At 38.8% G+C, this 17,185-nt stretch overlaps 1 protein-coding gene across 1 annotated transcript; it reads right to left on the bottom strand.

The window, feature by feature from the left end:
* Positions 1–1,299: 1,299 nt before the first annotated feature.
* Cox15 (cytochrome c oxidase assembly factor COX15) lies at positions 1,300–17,164 on the bottom strand. The gene is made up of 9 exons (XM_076834362.1): positions 17,009–17,164; positions 15,709–15,899; positions 14,066–14,188; positions 13,406–13,592; positions 11,221–11,388; positions 7,927–8,008; positions 5,910–6,064; positions 4,317–4,430; positions 1,300–3,163 (listed from the first exon to the last, which is right to left on the bottom strand). Exons 1-9 carry the CDS (start codon positions 17,096–17,098, stop codon positions 3,032–3,034), a joined length of 1,242 nt encoding a protein of 413 aa, XP_076690477.1. The 5' UTR covers positions 17,099–17,164; the 3' UTR covers positions 1,300–3,031.
* Between the last annotated feature and the right edge of the window lie 21 nt (positions 17,165–17,185).

Below are 17,185 nucleotides of genomic sequence, written 5' to 3' on the forward strand. Positions count from 1 at the left end.
GCTGACCATTTTGCTTCTTAGAAATCTGAGCAATAAGAGGGTCTTTTTATCTGTAAAACTGAATTATTGCTCATAGTATAAGGGCTTTCATTTTAAAAATATAATCAATCATTGTTTCCCATTTTCATAAATACCAAAGCTAAAAAATGTTCTCAATCACAGGATGTTTATAGCCATGCACATGTGACCTCAGGCAACCTGAAGACATGTCTGCTCCTGAGCCTGTCCTTTGTAAGTAGAGCAGCCACTACTAGTCCCTCCAGTGGCTCACCATTCTTCCCCCACCACTTGTGTTAATCAGCTTTGTTACTATAAGTAAATACCTGAGGTAATTAGCTTATAAAGGGGTTGTTTTGGATCACAGTTTCAGATATTCCAGTCCACGTTGGAGTAGCCCCTTTTTCTTTTGAGCACATCATGGCAAGAGTATGTGGTAGAACAGAACTGCTGACCTCGTTGCCAGCAAGCAGTCAAGGGAGCTCAAGTCCCATGGTTCCTTTCATGGGCACACCCACAAAGACCTAAGGACCTTGAATGAGGCCCCACTTCTCCAAGAGCCTACCACTTGCCAGGAGTGCCACCATAGGGACCAAGCCTTTAATCATGGGCTCTGAGGGACATTCCAGATTCAAATCTGGTAACTCTCTTAGGTAGTCACGGTACTTTCCTAAGCAGCCCTGCCTATGAACTCTGCCCCTCATTAGTTTTATAAGCCTTTCTCTGTCAGCAGGGACCCCAAATACTTAGATTTCTGTTGTTTCATTGTATTTAAAATTCTCATTGCACAATTCCCGTTTAGTTGAAGCTCTGAGGTAAATACTATATTACCTCCATTAATTACCTGGAGGAATGGCCTCTGTAGAGTGTGCCCCAAAGCATCTTTTTATTATGATCCACAATTAGACATTCCACATGAATAAAACAAAGGCTGCTTATATTGCATTGATTTGGGGGGCTGTGAAAACTATGTTTTTCTAATGCTTCACATTAACTAAGAAAGTTTTGCTGAATAATTCTTAAATTTCTCATTAAGTCAGTCAGTGTTTGAGGAAAATATACAATGTGTGTTAGAGAGGTGATGCAGTCACCCCATGCAGGGACACGGGCATATGTGTTATATACGCCCAAATGATTCATCATTTGTCCCAGGTCCACAGGATAGCTGCAGGCAAACTGATTATCCTAAAACCATGATCATCAGCATTGTTCTTTGCAACCAAATCACTTTAGGCAGCTGCTAATCATCCCTACCACAAAGGACAGCATATGTCAATATGGGTTAAAGACACAATACTCTGATTGACTGATGAACATATGTCCTTTAATTTTCTTCAGGTTTAAAAACAATTATTGGGATCTTTAAAATATTTAGGGAAATTCATTTAATCCTATACATATGTGTTGACTATTTCCAAAGAGGCATTTGGGACATCAATCAGTAATCATTTGTTTCCCATTAATTCATGCATGCATTCATTCATTCAATATTCAGTTCATTGTCTGATGGCGCTGAGAATCACAAATACAAAAAACAAGGTAATCTCTGTTTATAAATAGCACAATGCAGTTATATAGCTAAATATCAGATATGTTTTTCCAAATTTACTCATCATCTGTAATAAAAGAAAAATGAAGTAAAACATCTGAGATTTGAACTACTCCTGGGTTGTCACTTTCTTGTAGTAAAGTGTAAAAGATTAGCATATGGTTCTTTGAGTTGGATCATTCTGTCTTCTGGTTGTCTCAGTTATTAACTAAGGACAAGCTGGGTTTGCCGACAAGGAGATAATTGTATGGGAACCTGGGCCAGTAACCGCAGTTCCCATTAAAGAATTCTATCTAGAAGGATCAGGAGGCTAAGGCAGGAGGATCTCAAGTTCAAGGCCAGCCTCAACAAAAGTGAGGCTCTAAGCAACTCAGTGAGACCCAAAACAGCTGGGGATGTGGCTCAGTGGCTGAGTGCCCCTGAATTCAATCCCCAGTAGCCAAAAAACACACACCCACACACTAATAGGATCAACACAGCAGATTAAATGAGATGGGGGCAGGGTGGAAATTCAGAAGGAATGGGAATAAGCTAGTCAGAACTTCCTAAGGTAACTAGGCTATGAGGACCTAAGTCAGTGGTTCCCAAGCTTATATGCACATTGGAATCACCTGAGGAAGTTAAAAACTCTCAGAAGATGTGATTTAATTGGTCTTAGATTAGTCTTGGGCTTTGAGGTTTTTAAAAGATTCTAATGCAAGAGAAGTTCAGGACCAAGTCTAAGCAATAGCTTAAGCCCACAAGGGTCCAGGAGTTTCGCAAAGTCTGCCTACCTCTGTTCTGCTAAGAACGTTTGAAAATGGTACAATACAGGTCACACTGAAACTCATAGAAAATTTGAGTTGAAAGGGAACCGAGATCATCTAGTTCAGAAACTGCAAATGGCAACCTCAGGTCATGGATGGATCCCAAACTTGTTAAGCCTGCAAAACATTTTTGAAAACCTAAAATGACTTTTCAACACTTAACTAAAAAGTTTCACATAAAAATCCAGGTATATGGCTTCTTTTAAAAACACATCTGACAATGCTGGGCCTTAGCAATAGGCCAGCACTCAGTAGCAGTTTCACCCCTTAGCTGGAGTCTAGAGTCTATGACTATCATCTCCACCAGCCTGACCTCTACCAGAGGGCAGGACATAGGAACACAAGGACACAGAAATCATGCACCTATAACCAGAAGACTACCAAAACCAAGAAAAATTGAAACATAGTCTGTTAAGAAGCCACAAATGGCAAGACATTTCTCTCTACACGATTATCCTACTTTTCAATATGAAAAGTAAAATTTAAAAAGGAACATTTGGTGCAATCATACTTAACGACATTCTTGATCCAGTGACTGTCTCAAAACAGGCAGGGTTTTAAATGACCAATTTGGAAACCAGTTGGCATCCAAAGTCATCCTTACAGAAAAGCCAAGTTCTGTGCTCTCTGATGATCTCTCACAAGTAGTTTCAAGCCTAGGAAGTTGATCTTCTGAGAATTATTTTGGGACTCTTCGGAGTTCATTCATGAGCCAAAGAGCACCACTGAGCAGAGCCAAGGAGCCTGACTGGTGAGTGGCAGCCAAAGGAGTTGGAACGTACATCAGCAGAGTGCTAATGCCCAAGCCTGCCTGTTATAAAAATACAGGAAAAGTAGTAACTACAAAGACTGAAAATGACTGGGCTTGGATAACCAGATACATAAACCTCCACATTCTCCCATCACAACATTAAAAAATATACGTATTTTTAAATTTCACAAGCAAGCATACTTAAAATGAAAGAAATTCAAAGAGAATAAACCTAGAATTTCCCTTAGCTATTTCTCTACTCCTTCGTAGTTCCTAAAAAGTAGTTATCAGTTTCTACACAGTTGTATTTTCTTTTATATCTTTATAGAGATACAGTTTTGTGCTGTTAATATGTTGTTCTGTCACTTTTTTCCCACTTAACAATCTGTCTTGAGATATTTTAAACTGCTGTACAGTATTCCATGGTACAGAAGTACCATGGTTTTCCAGGTTGTTTCCAGTTTTTCCATCATTACAATTCTATAAGGAATTTCCTTCCTTATACAAAGACGCTTGTGCAATGGGGTTTTTCTATGGCAGACACTAAGAAGTCAGTTTTCTGGTCCAAAGGATTATATGCCTAACATTTTAAATGATATTGCCAAGATGCCTCTGGAAAAAACTGTGCAAGCTGAGTGGCAGTGGTGCACACCTATAATCCCAGTGGACTGGAAGGCTGAGGCATGAGGCAGGAGGATCACGAGTTCAAAGCCAGCCTTAGCAATTTAGGGAGGCCCTAAGCAACTCAGTGAGACGGTGTGTCTTAATAAAAATACAAAAGAGGGCTGAGGTTACGGTTCAATGGTTAAGTGCCCCTGCGTTCAATCTGTACCAAAACCAAAAAAACTACAAATTCAGGTGCTCACTAAGAATATTTGAAGGTATCCATTTTCCTACACCCATGCCAAAAACCAATAATCTTCCCTTTTAAAACAACAACAAAAAACTTCATTTCTTTCTAAATTGACAGGCACAAAATAGTACTCATTGTTTTAATTTGCTCCTCTCCAATCATTGAGTTAGGCTAAAAAGCTTTTCATGTTTATTAGCCATTCATCATTCCTCTTGTGGGAACAGGGTATAGATATCTTTTACTTATTTTCTTGTCATTAATCTTTTTAAATCTGCTAGAAATATTAAAATATTTTCTTCTAGTCTATCACCTTCCTTTATAACTGTTTTGAGGATACCCAGACCAAAAAGTAGTTTATACCTGCATATATGCCAAAGCCAGCAGAGTCACTGCTGCCATCTTGGTCCTCTGAGGAAGGGGGATCCTTCGGGAGAGGAAGTAGAGTGCTGTAATGGCAGTAACTGAAGTGATTCCCTGTGGGGACAAAAGACTCTTATCACAAGTGCTAGAGTCTCACTCACATTATGTGTCTCTCCTCGACCACTAAGCAACCATGAAATACTTCCTGTGTGAGTCACAGAGAACCATACTCTACTTCCACCCTCATCATTCCTCCTTAGGTTTCCTCCATGGTCCTTTTCTGCTTACAACTTAAATGTCAGTGTTACCTAGGATTACACCCAAGTTTCTGGGTGTATCATTTCATACACCCACTCTCAGCAATCTTATGCACTTTCCCATGTGGCTGTCCCCAGGTGTGGCCCTCACTTTTTAAATAATCTTTGCAACCTATTCCTAATCTTATCACTAATCCTATATATTTGTTTAAAGTAGGCTGACCCCAACACATGAGGGTTATTGTTTTCAAGGGCTGTGAGTAGAAGAGGTAGTAGTATTGCCAGCTGGCATTAAACAAGATCAAAAGTCTCATTTTCATTCCTACCCTTCAGAACAAAGGTCCAACACTGAATAAGGTCGTCCTCCTACATCCAAGATGTTTCTATTTCTATATCTATTTTCCTTTTCCTTTTCCTTTTCAGAGCTGTCCACAATGATAATTACAACCAGATTTATACTTATGCCAAAATATTGTGTGGAGGTGGGGACTGAACCCACACGAGGTACCATGCTCTAGCTCCAGAGTTCTTGGATATCTGAGTCCTCTAGACCTCTTTCTGGATGTACTACCATCACCTCACAATCAACATGGCTCTAATGATATCTCCTATCTCTAGCTCCATGCTCATTCCAATGGTTTCATTTCTGTGGGTCCTGTTTTAAGCATGCTGTAGAAGAAACTTTGGAATTGCCTTTGATCTTTCTTCACCTTTATCCCTAAAAGCCAATCTTAACTCTGTTCCTTTAAAACCTCCCTCAGATCAGATTCACTATTCTTTTTAAATCCATCTCCCACCATACAGCTTTGTTCCCTGGCACTCAGGCCTGCATAAATGCCACAGTAACTGCTTCTCAGGTCTCCTTAATGCATCAAGTCATCATGCCCAGGCTGCCAAGCCAATCTTAATATGGTCCACGGCAGGCCTTCAATATCTATCATAACTTAAGCCTAAACGTGCTGATGAAGCTTCTGTTCTTTGGGGCTCTTTGACAGCTATGCACTCAGCAATCACAGTCTCTGCCCTCTCTACTCAATCTTATGACTGCTGAAACGTCTGTAGATATATTCAGGGTTGAGGGAGGTTATCATTTTCCAGGTGGTAAAAAACATATTTGAACTTTAAGAAGCTTGCAATATCTGGAAAGCTAGAATTTACCTGGAAGGGGTGTGAGTAATTATGATAAAAAATCAGAAAACTGGTTCCAGAATTTCTTCCAAAAAGAATAGGAAATACAGTTTCTGCCCTGTCTTCTGACTGTTGTCATCACTGCTTCACAGACATTCCAAAGCCTTCCCAAGACTCCCTGTGCTCTGCAGCCCATCTCTACACTTACCAGAACCCGGTGATCAAACTGCACCATGGTAGGATTCTCGAAAACATTCCTCAGGATGGGGGAAAAGGTAAAGAGGTCCTGCGGGATCCAGGACTCTCCCATTTTGGGGAAGGAGTTATAAACAAGTCCAGCATCTAGTCCTGCCACGAAAGCCCCTGTGTTCCAAGGTAAATGAGATTTATTAAAATGAGAGGAAGAAGCAACCAAACATTAATTCTGATACAGAAAAAAGCCTATTATCCCAGAGTCAAATAAAGGGTCAAGTCATAGAACAACAGAAAGACCTATAATAGGGGCTCAAACAGGGAATATATTATAATCACCACAGGAACTAAACAGCAGCTCTGTACACTTTGCCTGCTTCTGCCCCAAGATTCTTGCATGTCTCCTCTACAGAAATGAACTACAAGTTCTGGCTGGAGAGGCATATCAACTTGGAAGGATTCCTTTAGTGATTCTGATACTTTCCCTGTCCCCACCTGAGTATGCTGATCTTTTTGGAGATGCTCTTCCCAATAATCTCCCTAACTTCCTCAGGTCTCTGCTCAAATATCACCTTACCAAAGAGATCTCCTTTGATGATCCTATACAAAATTGTGCTTTCCTACCTCACCTATCTCCTCATTCTGCCTTTTTTTTTCCTTATTCACAGCATTGAAGACTATCTGACACATGGTTTTTATTCTGCATTATCTGTCTTCCCCAAGTGCTTGATAAATGTTTGTTGGATAAACATAGAGATCAGAAAACCCCCAAAATTTATAAACTAAATCTTGAATAAACATATAAAGAGAGCATCTTAATTAGTGGATGGCTGATCCATTATTCATGATCAAAAGATGATTTAGGGAAATATGGATCACAGTCCTCATTTTTGTGAATACAATTTCATAAAGTTAAAATTTATTCTCTCATGTTGGAAAAAAATATTCAATCAATATTATTTTCATTTTAGAGCAGGGCTTTCCAATAGAACTTTCTGTGATAAGGGAAAGTAACCTATATCTACAATATCCAATGCAATTGATGTGAGCCACATGTCTACTGAGAATGGCCAGTGAATGGCTGGGTATGGTAGCATACAACTATACTTCCAGCTATTGGGAGGCTGAAGCAGGAGGATCTGAAGTTCAAGGCCAGTGTGGCAACATACCAAAACCCCATCTCTAAAATAAATCAACCAACAAAATGTGGCTAATGTGACTATAGAATTAAATTCTGGGGCTGGAGCTGGAGCTCAGCAGTAGCACATTTGCCTGGCATGTGAGAGGCACTGGGTTTGAATCACAAATAAATAAATAAATAAAAGGTCTATCAACAACTAAGAAAATATTTTTTAAAAAAAGAATTAAATTCTAAAATTTATCTAATATTAATTAATTTAAGTTTTCATAACCATAGATGGCTACTGATTCCTCTGTTAAAATAGTACAGTTCTAAAGTGAGAGAGGTAGAGGTGGAGGTGTGATTTAAAGAATTAAAAACTGTACTGGTCTCTCTGCCCCAGAGCACTCTCCATCTTTGACTGTCTTGGAGAACAGGCCTTTTGTCTGAGCCATCAGACTTGGTGTACTGTAACAATAACAACAATGATGCTTCCATAATATTAACAGCTAACACTTCTGTAGACTTTGCTATATGCCAGGTTCTACTGTATGTACTTCAAATATATTATTCATATTAGAGCTATCATCCATTTTATAGATGAGGTCACTGAAGACCAGAAAGGTTCCACAGCTTGCCAAGTTTAGGAAGGTCATAGATGGTAAAGCCAGAATTTGAACCTGGAAAGTCTGGATCTAGGCAGATAAACAATATTTTTATTTAACTGACTGGATAGCAGGATTTTTGAAAAGGAGGAAGGAAGGAACAGAAAATAGAGGATAAAGATGGTGGGTATGATAGATAGGTGTGAAAAGGAAGTAAGATGATGCAGGAAGAAGGGGCAAAGCATCAGGCAAGAGATTCTACTTGAAAGTGTAATGAAAACAGGCCATCTCTGATGAGAGAATCCTACCTGAGAGAGCTGTAAGGAACACGAGACCTGCTGTTCCATGAGCAAAACGTCTCAACCTCAGGAGCTGGCGGGTTTCAGGCAACTAAAGAAAGAAAATCATTCAGATAAACTGTACTGCAGGAACTATGAAAGACAGCAAAGCTTTCCAAGATCAAACCCAAGTGACAATTTAAGGTCAGATTTTTTCTGACCCTCTACTAGGCTAAATACTCGAAGCAGATATCCTGTTCTTACAAGCATCATATTTAATTTTAATTATGTATTTGCCATGTGTCTTCCCTGCTATCCTGAAAGTTTTGTGAGAGCAGGAACTGCTGTCTGTCTGAATAGAGTAACCCTAGCCTAGTGCTTGGCATGAAGGTACTCAACTACATATCTGTTGAGAACTGAATGACTTACATTCATCAGGGGAAAATGCTTTACCATGGTTCAAATGACATGGCTTTTCATGTTTTGTGTGATACTTAATATTTTACAAATAAGGTCAGGACCAAAATTATATAAAATGCCTAGAGTGGAAGTTCTCACATTCAGTGTTTATAGTAAAGTCAAAATTTGCTTTTTAGTTTTACTATAGCCAAATCCTGATACAAATAAACAAATATTTATTAAGAAATTCATGAGCCAGGCACAGTGGTGCATGCCTGTAATCCTAGTTACTGAGAAGGCTGAGGGAGAAGCATCACAAGTTTGAGACCAGCCTCAACAACTTTTAAGACCCTGTCTTAAAACAAAAAGTTTAACCTGTAGGTTAAATCCCCAGTACCAAAAAATCAAAAAGAAAACAACAACAACAAAAAGAAAAACAGGAGGAAAAAAAGAACTTTATGAATGGGTAAATATAAAGATACAAAAAAGAAGTCAAAGTGCTGCCATCAAATGCTTTACAATGTAGAATATAAAAAATTATATGTTAGTAGTAAGGTATGGTAGGACAGTATATCAACACTGTCCAGTAGAACTTAATATGATGATGACTATGTCTTATAATCTGTGATTAATGAAGACTTGAAACATGACTAGTATTAAATAAAGTTAATTTTTATTTAACTATAAAGTTTAAGTGAAAAGTTTATTTAAATAATGTTAATTTTAATTAAATTAGTTAACTAAAAATTGAAATAGCCCCATAGAGCTCTCCAGCATAGCACTATAAAATTAATTGACCACAATCTCAAATCATTTCTATAATTAGAGGAATACAAAGAAATAAAAAGGGAAAAATACTTGAGAGTTAGAAAATCATCAGTAACCTGTAAGAGTTCAATTTCAGTAGATGGTGTGTGGGTATATGTCTAAGTGGGTGTACGTGTAATGGTGAGTGTGGAAGCCAGATTATAGGGACTGAAAAGAAAAAATGGGTTAGCAGGAAATAAGAGTTACAGATGTAGGCAATTTGTTTTAGAAGTCTGACTTTCTAAGTCAGGAATTATTCAGATATGGAATGCCTACTCTGACAGTGTTTCAACCATCTGACTCCCCTGTGGGGATAACTGCCAAGTTAACATCTCCAGTCCTTAACTGTGATCCAGGTCACTAGTTTCAAATACCTACTGGATGATTCTACTTTATAATCCTATGTTACCTCAAACTTCTCTTCATGAACAGTTTATCCAGGTGAATCTGGGATTTCAAAACCTAATATAATAATCACTGTTTTTAAATACTAGAAAAAAAATCCTCTAGGAATGTGCTATCTGAAGACCTCTATCATAAATGAGGGTCTCCCAAAGAGTCCTACCTTGTTTTAAAATCAAAGTGTAAAACGTAAAAATTTGTATTTCTGTAACGAGCCAGCCATGGGCTGTTTGTGTGTGAACTATGAGTAAGAGTACATGAGTAGACTGAACTGATGATACCTCTCTGGGCTTGCTCTGCCTATGATCCCCATAAAGCACAAGATGGGTGTGGCCTTCCATGATGTCAGTCAATCTGCTGACCATAAGACATAGCCAAGCTAGACTCAACATCCTAAAACCTGACCCCCTTACTGGGGTGGAACTTTCTCAGAGTGTCTTCCCTTCAATAAAAAGGGGCTTCAGAATGTCCTACTCCTCTTTCGTGCCAGCCCAGTTCATCTGGAGTGACTCTGAATGACTTAGTTGTGTGTTGTGACATACTTCCCTAAAGAAAACCAGTAAAAAGAAAAATCCTTTTGGCCAAAATCACTAAGGTTTAATATAGTGTTAAACTTGAATAATAGGTCCCCATTTAACACGCAAAATATGGCTCTTGTATACCACCAAAGTTCTGATGTAGTTCTCGTTCTGGTCTCCCTTGCTTTTCCACGCTCTATCCCTTCTGGAGTCAAATTTGAGGTGACATAAGATTCTTACGTAGAATCATCCAATAGGTATTTGAAACTAGTGACCTGGATCCCAGGTAAGGACTGGAGATGTTAACTTGGCAGTTATCCCCACAGGGGTGTCAGATGGTTGAAACACTGTCATAGTGGGCATTCCACATCTGAATAATTCCTGACTTAGAAAGTCAGACTTCTAAAATAAATTGCCTATATCTATAGCTCTTAAAGTCAAAGTGGCTGGGATATATCTTAATGTTGGTACTCATTTTCTTCCCCAAAATTCATTCTTTTATCTTTCCAACAGATAGTGTTGAAACACTACTCAGCTCCTATATGATCTAGCAATTCCATTTCTGGATATACATCCTAAAGAACTGATAGGATCTCAAAGAGATGTTTGCATACCCACATTCAAAGTGGCATTATTTACAATAATTAAAAAGTAGAATCAACTCAAGTGTCTTTCGACAGATAAACAAAATGCAATGTATACATACAATGGAATATGACTAGGACTTAAAAAGGAAATTCTTACACATGTTATATCATGGAGGACAGTCATACATGAAATAAGCCATTCACAAAAGACATGTATTATTCCACTTATATAAGGTATACAGAACAGTCAAATTAATAGCAATAGAAAATAGTTGTCAGGAACTAGAAGGAGGTAAAAGAGGGGAGTTGTTATTTAAGGGGTATAAAAAAGTTCTGGAGACTGGTAGCACAATACTATAAATATATTTAACATTACTGGATTGTACATTTAAAAATGGATAAATGGGGCCAGGGACATAGCTCAGTGGTATTTGACCCCTGGCATCACAAAACAAACAAACAAAAAAAAACAATCTAGTTTTTGGTAAATTGATGGATGTCATTTTAAGGGAATCCAAATTTTGATTTACAATTTCCTATTAGAACCAAAATTTCCATTTTCCTGACCCTGTCAGCATCCACGCAGATGTGGTAATAATCCATATACTGACCTTGTGCTGAGGGAGCAGCAGTGAGAGTGAGGTCCACAGACTGGCACAATAAAGAACAAGGGCTGATCCTAGGTGGGCGGCAAGGCGGTACTGACTGACCCGAGGGATATCATGAGAATCCGGTTTTTCTTCTAATCCACTTTTCACCATGTACCATCCCAACAGACCCTAGAACCCCAAAAAGAAGAGGCAAATCTAAGAAGGTTGAAACTGTGCAGTTTTACTAAGTGCAGCATCAGAAGTACTCCCTACCTGACCCTTCCTTTCCATACCTTGCTACATACCCAGCATCCCAAGATCACAAATACCACCATTAGTGCTTAACCATCATTTAATGTTTTAATGAAGTATCGTCCAAATCTAGCAAAGTACACAAAATTTTATCTGTATGAAAAACCTTACAAATACTTGATGGAGTTTAACATTATATAAATCAGTGAAACAGAACAAAAAGGATTCATAAAAACCAGATTACATTCCTTGGAAGAACTTTATAAAGGCAACAGGTAGCCAGGCGTGGTGGCATATGCCTATAATCCCAGCAGTTTGGGAGGCTGAGGCAAGCAGACTGCAAGTTCAAAGCCAGCCTCAGCAAAAGCAAAGCACTGAGTAACTCAATGAGATCCTTTCTCTAAATAAAATACAAAATAGGGCTGTGGTTCAGTGGTCAAGTGCCCCTGAGTTCAATCCCTGGTACCCCTTCACCAAAAAAAAAAAAAAAAAAAGCAACAGCCAAAAACAATTACTGTCAAGTTAAGTGATAATAAGACAATTATAAAAGTTTTGGAGTAAGTCATACAAATCTAACTGCTTTGTAAATATGTAAGTTCCCACTCTAAGTAAAATGAAACGGAAGATCCCAGTTTATGAGATCTGAAATTGAATTCCAGTCAAAAGGCATTGGCCCTTGATTAAAAAAAAAAAAAAAGTTGGTAATGAAAGTACATGTTTAAATCTACAGTACACATCATATTTTATAACTTTCTAATCTAACTGGTTTTTTCAATTAACAAAACAACTGTCAGTTTCAATCATATCTGGTAAGACACAGCCCTTTCAGCCCCACACTCTCAAGCCAGTAGAATCCAGATCAAAGAAGGGGGATTCTACTACTCCTTTTAAATAAATACTCTTCAGGAAATGTTTTTGGGCATTTCTTTCCCCTTTCAAGGCTACCTGGCTATTCTAATTACCTTGATTTCATCTGTGTGACATTTAGAAGATGAAGGTACACACACTGTGATTCACCAGCCTCTACTTTCTTCTTCCCATAACCCTACCTAACATCTTAAATTTCTCCCTCCCCGGGAGTCTGTTTTTAGTGTCTATTTAATTCTAAAATACTTACTTTCATTTTATTCCACTTGACTTTAAGAGTTAACTAGTAAACTTTTATAAGTGTCTACCTCTGTTTCTATTACCTCCTTAATCCCTTGTAACTGGATTATATTTTTACCACTTCTGAGTTAAATTAACCAATAGCTTTCTCCTGAACAAATTTTGATGATGTTTCTTTGATTCTCTCATACCATCCCTTAGGACTTCTATACTTCTACCCAAATACTTCTAATTTTGTCTTCTCTCATGATTCATTTTCTTGGTTCTCAGCTTTACCTAACCTCTTAACTGTGGGGGTCTTTCAACACTCTCTTCCTTAGGAGTTCCACTTACATGATTTTAAACACCATTTATACTTAAATATAGCTCAGCTACATCTGTATTCTAAGATCCTTCATCCCATAAAATGTTTTCCTATTTGCTTCTATAGCCATTCTAACATGGGGATCCCACTTTCCAATATAGCAAGCAAGCAAGACAAAGGGAAGAGAAGAGAACTCAGTAGGAGAACCACAATGGGAAATAAATTCTACTTTTTGTGGCACATGAAAAGGTATTTACTGAGGCAATTTTAGACACTCAATTAAGTGTTTTATGTACACCATCCATGCAAACCTAAATGACAGGCCTCATTATTATCCCCATTTACATATAAGGAAATCATAGCTTACAAAGGTCAGACAATGTGCCCTACTATGTAGCAGGGCCAGGGTTTAATGCCTGTGATACAAAATGCATACTCTTAACCATACTGTTGCGGTGTTTCAAGGATTACTTCTTTAAAAATAATACCAACTAGGAAGGTCCTTGGAGCCTCTCTGATGTCCCAATCTTAAATTCATCTTACCTGAAAGCAGACTAAGGCACAGAGAGCAAGAACACGTCCTTTCATGCCACGGTTAAGCCAGCCCTTTCTCCAAAAGTAAGCAGCAGGTAAGATGTATGCAAGGCCTACAATGCGACCCCACATCCGGTGTGAGTATTCCATGTACCAGATGAACTTGAATTCTGCCAGCGTCATGTTGTGATTCAAGCTGAGGGAAATGGGAAGTCAAAAATGAAGAAAGAGGAAACATCCCTCCGATTTTATTTACCTATGGAATGCAGAAAGATTCTCAAACTTGAGCCTGCTTCCTCATCAGCAACCTCAGGATAAGTTTGGACTTAAAAGTTTAGATTAGGTAACTCACTAAATGTAACTGAACCAAAGATCAAGGAATCTACTGAATTAAAGTCAGCAAAAAACCGAATGGCTGCCAGGCATGGTGGCACATGTCTGTAATCCTAGTGACTTGGGAGGCTGAGGCAGGAGAATCCTAAGTTCAAAGCTAGACTCAGCAACTTAGCAAGGCTCTAAGAAATTTGGCAAGACCTGTCTCTAAATAAAATATAAAAAGGACTAAGGATATGGCTCAGTGGTTAAGTGACCCTGGGTTCAAACCTCAGTACCGGGGGGAAAAAAAAAAGAATGGGGTTAGTGGGATGTTTACCTGATTCTAATACTTACATTTTAAATTCTGGAAATTGCTGGTATTTTTGGAATTCAGTTTCCCATTCCTCTTGGTTTGTAGGTGGCTTCATCTCCTTTATTAAATGCCAGTCTACCATTGAGAGGCCAGACTCTGTCAGCCTTAGGATAGGAAATAAAATTTTGAGTGTGGGTATGGTGCTAGATTATTCATAAAGAGTTTATAGCAATAAGCAGATCTAACATTAACCCCACTAAAAGTAAACCCATAGTTTCATTGTTTCCTCTTTTGACACCTTTCTCTTCTACTGCTTAGAATTTGTAAGAAACAGCTCCCATCAGGTACCCATTTCTTTACTCTCTTATTCTCTCAATCTTTTTATTGAACTCTCGGCCCTTAATTCTTTCACTAGCATTCTTTGACAGCCCAAATCAACCTTTAGACCAAAGAAATATATCTTAAATGCATAACACACTTTTTTCCTTTTTCTTTTAGTGCCAGAGATTGAACCGAGAGTCTCACACATGCTAAGCACACACACTACTACTGAGCTACATCCTCAGTCATAACGAACATTATTTACACAGGAAAAAGAAATTTATTATAGGCATACAGGTCTAGGTTCTTCTGTGAATTTAAAGACAATAATATTCAAATTTGTTGTAGTTTCCCATAATAGCTTATTAACATATCAGGCATTGTGATATAAGGGCACTGGGAGTATGGACAGAATTTGAGGAATACACACTTTATTAAAACCAGAAAATATTTTTACCAAAAGGAGTCAGGCAGGGTTCTTCGATGTCTGATTTTAGACCAGGAGCAAGAACTATACAAAATGGGCTGGAATATTTTCTCTTATCAGAAAGCAAGGAGTCTATCAAAGGTAACTAAGACTATCAAAAAGACACTTTTAAGAGAGTCCCACCTGCTATCATTATAGGACAGTTTAAGCAAATCATCAACACCATCATCACAGGGGACTAAAACATATCAAATGCAATCTATGAGCAAATAATTATACTTATTATATACTTACACAAACGCTTTATTATTCATGAATGTTCTAATCGCCTATAAAGTATTTTGGTATTTTGTCCCTTCATCCTCAATCTGAATCTGATCAAGCAACTAGTTATTCACGGGACATATAGGGAATGAAGGGACATGTTAAACATCACCACAAACAGTCAGCAAAATCCAGACTATAGATAACCATAGGACAAATGATGTGGGCTTCTTTGAGAACAAAAACCCCCTGCAAATCAGGAACAGAAAGTCTAAATCTACAATGTTTGTTCATAGATTTAAAGAGAACCTACTAAGGCATATGAACCAATTGTGATGTATGGAACTCCTAAGGGTTTAATTCACACAAGAAAACAGTGAAAAGTTTTGAGATAAATTTGTATGTGGACGAGAGATGAAAATATATACAAACAATGCACACCTACCAGTTAAGACCTAAATTAGACTTGGTGATAGGCTCATGCGAATAAAACACTGACCTGTTTTATGGCAGGGAAAACCATCAGACATGTTCCTTCTTTAAGACCTCAGTTTCTGCATCTGTAAAATTAGAGAGCTCGACTATATGATCCCTAAGGTCCCTTTCCCCTCAGTCATCTTGTGTGTCTACTAAAAACCCAAATACCTGACTCACTATGAGCAAACTACTCACCTAGTTACTCCACCAAGAATAACTGCTCCAGCCACCGTTCCACTGCAGACCAGGAGCCATCGGCCCACCACCCGATCAGCAGCCTTTGAGGGAAGGGACGCTGTTTCCCTTCCAGATTGCAAAGCCACTTCAGAGACTGTGCTGTAATGCCCTGACCTCAGAGGGCGTCTGATGCCACAGCTGCAACCACACTAAGGACCAAGATAGATAGATTATAACTAAAGAAATGAGGAACAGATGCTAGCCACACTCAACCCCAATTTGACTGGGCCAAACTAAGCGGTAAGACCACATACATCTCCATAGCTACAGCCCTGGTAAATCATCATCTCTTAAGTGGAACACTGGTTTTTCTGCCTCATTCTAATAGTTCTCTGCATATGCCCCTGCCTCGGACTTCACTCTACACCTAGATAAGGATTATTTTCTTTCTCTTCTGCAACACACCCTGTCCTCTGACTGCTTAACTACTGCAGATGTCAGCTTATGTCATTTCCTCTGGGAAGGGCTCCCAGACTTTCTGCAATGGGTCATTCCCATAGCATACTGTACCTCTCTTATCACAGCCCTTAAAACATCTTAATATATCTTCATTACAATGAGCTCTGGAAGGCAGAATCTGGTCAGGCTTGCTCTTTCCCTCCTGCTACCTTTATATCTAACACCGTTTCCTTACATAACAAGGCCTTACTAAAGATTTACCAAACAAATTAACGAATGAACTGTGACTTCCTCCAGGGCAGGAATCTTGCAGTATTTATCTTTCTCTTCCCTGTTCCTAACACATAATAATTACCCCGTGATGATCAGTTAAGAGAATTCATGCCCTCTTCTGGCTGTGTCCTTATGAGTAAAAAGATCCATGTTCAGTTTCCTACTTCTAATTAAACAACATTAGACGAGTAATTTGAATTAAGCCTCAATTTCCCTCTGTGAAGATTGGAGTTATGATTACTGTTTTGGGTTTTTTTGGCAAAAATTAAGCGTGCATGTAAAAACTGTTGCGTTGTTACCATGTGCTAAATGTTTGATGTGTAATTAAACCATTTAATCCTCACAACAAGCTTAAGATGTAGGTATTGTTTACTAAGACATCGTGGTACAGAAAACTTAAGTAACTTGGCCGATAACACACAGCAGCAAGCAGCATGTCCGGATCCGAACTCGGGTGCTCTGAATACATAAAATGCCAGAGTGAAATGGAAGGAGCTAAAGTAAAGTAACATGACTTGGGGCTCTATTATCTTTGTTCTGGCCTTTTCACCCCATCCCCGCTTCCGGAGTCGAGGAGGTGAGGTACCTGTGTTCTAGGCGCCGCCCTAGGAACCAAAAGCCGGACACTCTGGCTCCCCAGCAAGGTTTTCAAGGGCGGAAAGAGCAACCGCTGCATAGTTACACCAGCGCACAACAGCCAGCAGCACAAGCCAGCACGCCACGGTCTCCTTTCTCCGCCACAGAAAGCAGAAACACTTCCGGG

The sequence above is a fragment of the Callospermophilus lateralis genome, chromosome 15 (genome assembly GCF_048772815.1).
Source record: "Callospermophilus lateralis isolate mCalLat2 chromosome 15, mCalLat2.hap1, whole genome shotgun sequence".
Classification (NCBI taxonomy): domain Eukaryota; kingdom Metazoa; phylum Chordata; class Mammalia; order Rodentia; family Sciuridae; genus Callospermophilus; species Callospermophilus lateralis.

Excerpts from the sequence above, each read along its gene's own strand:
- Cox15 (XM_076834362.1), bottom strand. The coding sequence starts at position 17,098 with ATGCAGCGGTTGCTCTTTCCGCCCTTGAAAACCTTGCTGGGGAGCCAG. Across the intron at positions 15,900-17,008 it reads GGGCGGCGCCTAGAACACAG|TGTGGTTGCAGCTGTGGCAT; the intron begins GTACCTCACCTC and ends CTTGGTCCTTAG. Across the intron at positions 6,065-7,926 it reads GTTCCTTACAGCTCTCTCAG|GGGCTTTCGTGGCAGGACTA; the intron begins GTAGGATTCTCT and ends CTTGGAACACAG.